Here is an 8,715-nt window from a genome sequence, read left to right as displayed (position 1 = left end):
ATGCAAACCTTGGAAAAAAAGCACAAAAAAGTGCTTTCCCCCATTTTTGAATGGTCACCATTGAGATATAATGCAACAACGATTGCTAAAGTCAACTGATTTTACTAACAGACCTAATGCTATCTGTGTAAAAATACTGAAATCTTTCTAAAGTCATTTTCCCCACCTGTAATTTGGCTTCAAAACTCAGTTGAAAACTCATTTTCAAACAAAATAATGGATTACTCAGTAAACATTCATCTGTGGCATTTAATATGTTGGCTTTCATAACTATTTATGTCTGTCTTTCAGAAAAAATAAACAAAATCCAATATTTTAGCTAGGGGAATTTTCTTAAATTTGGGTGATTTCACACAGAAAGACCCTTAAGTGAACCTGTACACCTGAACGCTTGTAAATACTCTCAAACTTGCACCACTTCCTATGCAACGAGCTGGCGAAACCCTACAGAAGATCTTCAAACATCTCTTTAACGTGCATGAATGTGCTCAGATGAGCAGTGGGAGGAAAAGACACCATTAGTTGCAAGGCAAAGACAATCCCTGTATCTCCACCATGAATCTGTCCAGAAAGATCACATCAATTCTAGGTTCCGCTTCATTTATAAAGCTCTCATCAGGTTCAGCTGTGTCCTGCAGGTGGTCTGTCCTCATAATATAAGTCCTCTCCTCTCGCTGTCCCTCCGGAGGAATCTCCGGCTGACTGTTCTGCCTATAGTTTGATGCCACGACGTCAGAAACGTAGGATGAGTTGTTCTGAACATGGTCAGATAGTAAAGGAGTTCCTTCTGCATTTTTAGCGGATCTAACCGGAACCACCAGTGGCCCGCTGCTGTTTTCAGTGTTGCTTATTAAAAGTGTCAAAAAGGACTCTGGACCGAATGAATCCGAGCTGGTTTCATCTGTTGTGTCATTGGATGAGATCTGGTTGGACAAACACATGCTGTAGTGCACAGAAGACTCTCGGCTGTCCTGGACCGGGACGTCCGGTTGATTGCGTGTCCACTCACGGTCACAGTGCTCCTGGGATGCATAAGAAGGCTCATTAACCATGCTCTCTGACTTCTGTGGCTCAAAAACGGCCTGCGGTTCAAGCTTCTCATCAAATCCGGACCACACTTCCACTTTAGATATGTCGTCCCGGGGATATGAACAAAACGCATGAATGCTTTTCTTTGGCAGGATCTCTCTCTGCAGAGAGAGGAGAGAGCTTCATCATTTAGTCATTCAAAAGATGCTATTTCATTAAAATTATGGTCAGTTTAATCACTTTTAACTGGGTTGATGAAAAGCTAATAATCATTTTAAAAATAAAACACTTACTGAAAACCATTAAAATTCATTAAAATGTAAAATTAAAATAAACAAATCATCTTGAAATAAAACACTTACTAAAATAAACTGAATCCTAAAATATCACATTAAAATAAATCATTTTAAAATAAAATCAGTCGAAATAATACACTCAAAGAATCAATTAAATCAGAACAAAATGTCAAACTTTAAAAATATTTTTGTCAAATAAAATCAATCGAAATAAAACACTTACTACAAATCATAAATTGTAAATAAATAAATCATATAAAAACAATCAAAATAAAAAACCTACAAAAATAAATTAAATCAGAAAAATATCAAAGTATATATATAGTATATATATAATACTATATATATATTATATATATATATTTATTATATTTATAATATTTAAAATATTTAATAATTATAGTACAATCAAAATAAATTATATAATATAATAAAAATTATCTATTTATATATATCATTTAAATTAGACAAATAATTTTAAAATAAAATAATCAAAATAAAGCTTGTTAACAATCAATTACGCCCTAAAAACAAACAAACAAACAAACAAACAAACAAACAAACAAACAAACAAACAACAAACAATAATTAATAAATAAATAAATAATAAAATAAATAAATAAATAAATAGAACAAACAAACAAATAAATAGTTAGTCAGAGTCATGTGAGCATTAACCAACCTGATTCCAAGTATGTTTCCAAGAATGTTCACCTGGAATTTCCCACAGCTAATATGACACAATCACTTACCAGCACTTTCGGTAAGGAGTGCATTTTCTTAAAAGACAGCTGGCAAAGCGTGATGGGTAGAATGATCAGCAGCAGCAGAGCAATCAGGCCCGGCCATATTAATATATGAAACCAGGAATTAGGTGCTGAAAGACACAGAAATTACTGTGAACACACTGTGAAAAAACACACTGTTTTTATTTAATTTCAGATCTGGTGTCATTTACAAAATCTTCTGCCAATCGTATATAATGCTTTTATGTTAAAGTGAAATATGCTTTTATTAAATAATATAAACTTTTTAAAAGAAATAAAAAATATAAAAATATTAAAAAAGTAAGAGTTTATAAATTAATAAATAATTATAAATAATACATATTTTCTGTTATATAACTATAAACACTGTTAAATATGTTATCATTTAATTTCAACAACTTTGTCTCAAATGCTATCATTATTTTGCATTATACTGGGCATTTATGTAATAAAATAAAATAAAATAAAATAAAATAAAAATAAATAAAAATAAAATAAAATAAAATAAAAAAATAAATAAAATAAAATAAAATAAAATAAAATAAAATAAAATAATAAATCATTAAAGAAAGAAAGAAAGAAAGAGTGAGTGAGTGAATAAATAAATAAAAATAAAAAAATAAAAAAATAAATAGTTGACAATAGTATTTAATCCACATTTTCAGTTATATAACAGTAAACATTGAAATAGGTTATCATTTAATTTCAGCAACTTTGCCTCATTTGCTATGATTATTTTGCATTATATATACTTGCCATTTATTAAAAAATAATAAAACACAATATTAATTAAAAATATTAAGGTAATTTTTTTAATAAAAATTAGTGAATAAAAACTAAATAAGCATATTAATTAAGAAAATTAATAAATTAATCAATGAATCAATAAAAATAATAAAATTAATAAAATTAATAAATAAATGTAAAATGTATAAAATAAGTAAATAAATAAATAAATAATAAGAAAAAAAAAATGAATGAATGAGTAAATAAATAAATAAATGAATAGTTGCCAACCATATATAGTGCGAATTTTCTATTACATAATAGTAACAGAAAATGACTTTTTCTCATTTGATATCATTATTTTGCATTCTATATATACGGGCCATTAGAGTCTTAGACAATTAATATATAAAATAAAAAAATAAGCACAAAAATGAATTAATGAATGAATAAATAAAACAATAAATATGTGTAAATTGTAGATTTAATTAGGGTATTAATGAAGGGAAACAATAACACATTGAAAACATGAATTGTTTTCCTAAATGAGGGGTGTTCAGATTCAGTCAGTGGAGTGAGGACTAGTTTTCTACACGAGCACAAACTGTTGAATCACCTGAGACGGTCACACAAAAGGTGTTGTTTTCACTGGGACTGGACCGACCGGGGTGTGTGAGCGTATATATCACATCACCACAGTACTGCTCGTCTGTTTCCACAAGCCAAATAAACACTGAGCGAGACGTGTCCTCATATACTCAAAAAGACATAACGCAGACGTTTAGTTGAACGTGAGGGGATTATATGGAGAGAGCAACTAGGTAATGGAACTGGATGTATACGGCTGAAGGAGAATCAGGAATTATAACCTTTCCCGCCAATGATTCGGGAAGTGTCAGGCGAACCGTGTACTTAACGGAGGGCCTCTGGAACCCTTTTCCCCAAAAGCTGATATTCTCAATAGAGCAGCTCCAAGCGGTCATCTGCGGCAGAACCGTCACATTCAGATGGGTTTGGTTTGATGTGACTGACAGCTGCGGTGCTGCTAAAGTGGCTGAAACCAGTGAAACAGAACAGATACACAGAGACGGATGAGACATGCACAACAGATTTTGAGAAACCATAAAGTAAGACAGTTTATGATGTTTGCTGCGAGAACAGCAGTGAGGAGCGCTGCCTTGACCCCACAACCCCTGCTCGCTTATTAAGTTGACTTTTGAGACTTTGGAGGCGTTCAGTGTTCAGTTTCTTGCACAGACTGATTGTTTCACTTCATAAGACCTCAATATATCGTCAGGGATTCATTCTGTGTTGCCTGATATGACTTTTTAACTCTTAAAGTGACGGTAGCCATTGACTTGCATTTTATGAATCACCAAGCACCAGGTTTCAGCTAAAAATCTTCTTCACTGTTCTACTGAAGAAAAAAGTTATCTACATATTGGATGCCTGAGGGTGAGTAAATTATCACGTAATTTTAATTTTTGGGGAACTATCACTTTAACTTGATCACAGACATAATTTGAGCTCAAAATAACTTACTCTGCCAAAACGGCGTGAACACCACCTCACCCAGGCACTGTCCACTGGAGCTGACCTTGACATGATATTTAGAGGTCACATCGCTCATCACATGGGTCATCACCTCCGTCATGTCACAAACAGGAGTGGAGATGTTCTGGCACCATGTCACCGGTTCATACGGTGTCCCATAACTGCAAAAGAACAGAGCTCAGTCAGAAGAACGACACACACACACACACACACACACACACACACACACACACACACACACACACACACACACACACACACACACACACACACATGAATCAGCACCCATTTAATGCAGTCACAGTGATCGCACACATTCTTACTATACTAGTTCTCCTGCTCTGCATGTGGTATATCATTACACACCCTGTTTACTGAGTGCATTTGTCATATCATGTGTTACATCTGCATATTTATTGCTATCTTTGGTAAAACTCATCAGGTCATAAATATAGTGATACCTATATCAAGTCATAAAGTCAGTAAAAGCAAATTCTCTGTGGAATTACCTTAATCACGAGTTTGGAATGTGCAAAAACGAGTTTGGAATGTTTTTATTGAACTTGTTCAATTACACGTAAAAATATAAATGGCAGCCATTTCAACAATAAAAAGCAGCTAGCTAGCAACTGTTAAATTCATTTCTGTTTGATTGTTTAAAAAAAATTGTTTAATTTCTATTTCAAATAATTTTACAAATATCTAAAAAATAAATATGCATATATATATATATATATATATATATATGCACTCACACACAGTTAAGTTTAATAAATGTATGACGTTATTATATTATATCAAGAAAATTAACATTTCCTAAAAAATATAAAAAAAGCACTGCTAGAAATAAGAAATGAAAAAATGTTTAGATTTAAAATATAGAAAAACTAAAAAATATATAGAGATAATATATTTATGTATAAAATTACACTTTGTACGAATTAATTTTAAAATGAAGATTAAACAAAGAAAATATTATTTCTAGCAAAAAAGAAAAGAAAAATATAAATATTCAAAATTAAGAACAAAACTAATTTAGATAAATTTATAAAATAAACTGAATACTGAATTATTGTAAAAATAATTATAACATGAGTATTATTTATATAATTTTAGAAATAATCTATAAAAATAAATAGTATATAAGAAATTATATGTAATATAAATATTAATGTAAACAACATTTTTAATTATATATATAAAATTTTGCTTTTGTTTTATTGTTTTTTAAATGCATAAATGTGTGTGCATATATATATATATATATTCATATGAACTATTTTGCTGTAATCAACCATCAACCATATGTACATAAATAAGTGTACACACACACACACACACACACACACACATAATCACACACACACACACACACACACACACACACACACACACACACACACACACACACACACACACACTCTGTACTACTGAATAACTGAGTGAAAACACAAAACAAAGAGCAGCTCAAAACAGCTCAAAAGCTCTTATATGAACCGATGGGAGGAGAGGCTAAGAGGCTGGACTGATGTGGGATTATCTGGAGCTTCTGACGCTTTCTTCTCTCATCCCGTCATCCGTCTGTCTGCCACACTGACCCTCCCAGCATGCACTGCTGCTCCCTCTGTTCCCATCACATTTATTTTTCCCCATCAGTTTCTCTGTAAAGCGTAACTGTGACTGGTGCAGAAGATTCGGTGCCAAGGCCAGAAAGGGCCGGCAACATTTCGCAGACGCAGCTTCTTCCTGCTGCTTTCTAATTGCAGTTCAGAGTTTGACAGCCGGCCGACCACAGCGCGTCCTTCACCAAAGTCACGAGTCACAGACTTCACAGTGTTATTCACAGAAAACCCAAGGACTGAGAGGAAAACATTAAACCCTTGGCCAACTGATTTATAATATTTTTTTAAATGCTACTAATTATTTCAGATGTTTTTTTAAATGACAATGTCATGTGAACGGGCATAAACATGACATCAGCATGAAAAAAACAAACAAAAACAGGTGCTGGGTGAATGGAAAGAGAAGGAAAATTAAAGTTCTTTAACTTCAGTGCTTTGTGTTTTTCTTACAATAAATTGCTCTCGTTAATCTAAAGGACTGTGTCAAAGCCCTATTAATTCTCTCAGTAGTGCTCACAGTATTACTGTACCAAAAATGAATGGTTTGGTGTAAAAAAATGTATGTTGTGTATCACAATATAGTCATTGTTGTAGCAGTGAAAAAAAAGAAGAATCAACATTAAAAATATCATTGCTATTGCATATATTAAAATATGCATGCATTATTATGTATATTATTATTATTATTATTAATATTTTTATTATTATTTACATATGTACACACACGTATGCAATTGATATTTTAGTATATGTAATGATATATATAATAATATAAATATAATACATAAACTACACTAAAATATACTGTATGTAATAGAATATTAATATTATTTTCAAATATATTATATATTTTTGATTTATATATTAATATAATAACATTATTTATATACACACACACACACACACACACACATACATACACACACACAAACATTTATACACACACACACACATATATATATATATTACAAATTTAAATATGCACACACATATAGAGCAATCTATATATAAATTACTATATGTTATATATAAAGTATTAGTATATGTTATATATAATATATTAAAATATATTATTTCATATCATAATGTGTGCATACACACATTTATGTTATATATATGATTAGTAATATGCATTGCTAAGAACTTCATTTGGACAACTTTAAAGGTGATTTTCTCAATATTTAGATTTTTTTGCACCCTCAGATTCCAGATTTTCAAATAGTTGTATCTCGACCAAATATTGTCCGATCCTAACAAACCATACATCAGTGGAAATATTATTTATTCAGCTTTCAGATTATGTATAAATCTCAATTTATAAAAAATTGGCCCTCATGACTGGTTTTGTGGTCCAGGGTCACACACATATATATATATATATTTACACACATACATATACATACACATATAAACATATATACGCATATATACACATACACATATATACATAAACATATACGCACACACACACACACACACACACACACACACATATATATATATATGTATATATATATATATATATATATATATATATATATATGCATGTGTGTGTAATTGTAACAATATGCCTTAAATATATTGATATGCTAAAATGTTCTAGCATATAATAGCAAAATCAGTAGCATAAAAAAGATCTGTACTGGACACATTTCTAAGAAAGGTGAAAGCAAAAGCAAAGGTCCAGCCATGTTTTGCTCTGGTCTCTGTCACTCACAGGTTGAACTGGACGCTGTAGAGAAGCGTTTGACCCGGAACATCAAGAGGGTCCCAACGGAGAACACTGAAGAAATTCCTGGACTCAAAATAAGCCTTCGTCCGATTACAGCTGTGAGCCCAGCAACCTGCAGACCAGAACAATAAAGTGAGATCTTCCATTGTGTTGTGACCATCTACATATAAAACAGGAAAATCAAAGCTGGCACACCACAGCTCCAAAAGTAGAAAAATATTTAATTATGTTCTCATCACAGGTGACGTTTCGAGCCTAAAAGCTCTTCATAAGACCATCTATATATAAATCAGCTAATGATGTTCTGGAGTAAATGTCTTTTGTCTAAAACCAAGTGAACACTTTGTCCCTTAAATCGTTTTTTTTTTTTCATTTATACTCCACAGCTGACACAGTTACAACACAGGTAACCAATAAAATACTTGAGGGGTGACTTATTCAGAATACAGCACACCTCGAGTACTGTATTGCTTTTATGAAACAGTTACACAATACAAGTATTAAAACCAAAAATGTATGCATTGAAATATCACCTTTTAAAATTTTAATTCAATAAATGCTATCCTTCTGCTAAAAAAAAAAAAAAAAAAAATTTGCTGCTGATGCTTCGCTCCTAGATCTTGTTCAAATAGGGCTGCATTTTCCAAAAGTAGACTTGATCTTAAGAAATCATTGCCAGCACCGGTGTCTGCGATCAACTTTGGCTCACGATGGATTTGTGAAACAAAGCCCAGATCAGTGCTTATCAGATGACAGAGAAACAATCGGGAGTTACTTCACAACAAACAAATTGCACAATTGCTCAAAATGTTAAAAATAAAGGAAATTGGTACTTTTATTCAGCAAGGATGCATTAAATTGATTAAAAATACTGTTATTTTGTATTCTGCTCATCAAATTCTGAAAAATGTATTATGCTTTTCACACAAATATGAATCAGCCCAACTGTTTTCAACATTGATAATAATCAGAAATGTTTCTTGAGCAGC

The 8,715-nt window shown here is 31.6% G+C and overlaps 1 protein-coding gene across 1 annotated transcript; it reads right to left on the bottom strand.

The window, feature by feature from the left end:
- LOC122148052 lies at positions 1 to 7,848 on the bottom strand. The gene is made up of 5 exons (XM_042773269.1): positions 7,712 to 7,848; positions 4,361 to 4,533; positions 3,435 to 3,872; positions 2,078 to 2,202; positions 1 to 1,190 (listed from the first exon to the last, which is right to left on the bottom strand). Exons 4-5 carry the CDS (start codon positions 2,099 to 2,101, stop codon positions 519 to 521), a joined length of 696 nt encoding a protein of 231 aa, XP_042629203.1. The 5' UTR covers positions 2,102 to 2,202; positions 3,435 to 3,872; positions 4,361 to 4,533; positions 7,712 to 7,848; the 3' UTR covers positions 1 to 518.
- Between the last annotated feature and the right edge of the window lie 867 nt (positions 7,849 to 8,715).

This window comes from Cyprinus carpio, chromosome A16 (genome assembly GCF_018340385.1).
Source record: "Cyprinus carpio isolate SPL01 chromosome A16, ASM1834038v1, whole genome shotgun sequence".
NCBI classification, from domain to species: Eukaryota; Metazoa; Chordata; class Actinopteri; order Cypriniformes; family Cyprinidae; genus Cyprinus; species Cyprinus carpio.
This window is presented reverse-complemented; position numbering and strand designations above follow the sequence as displayed.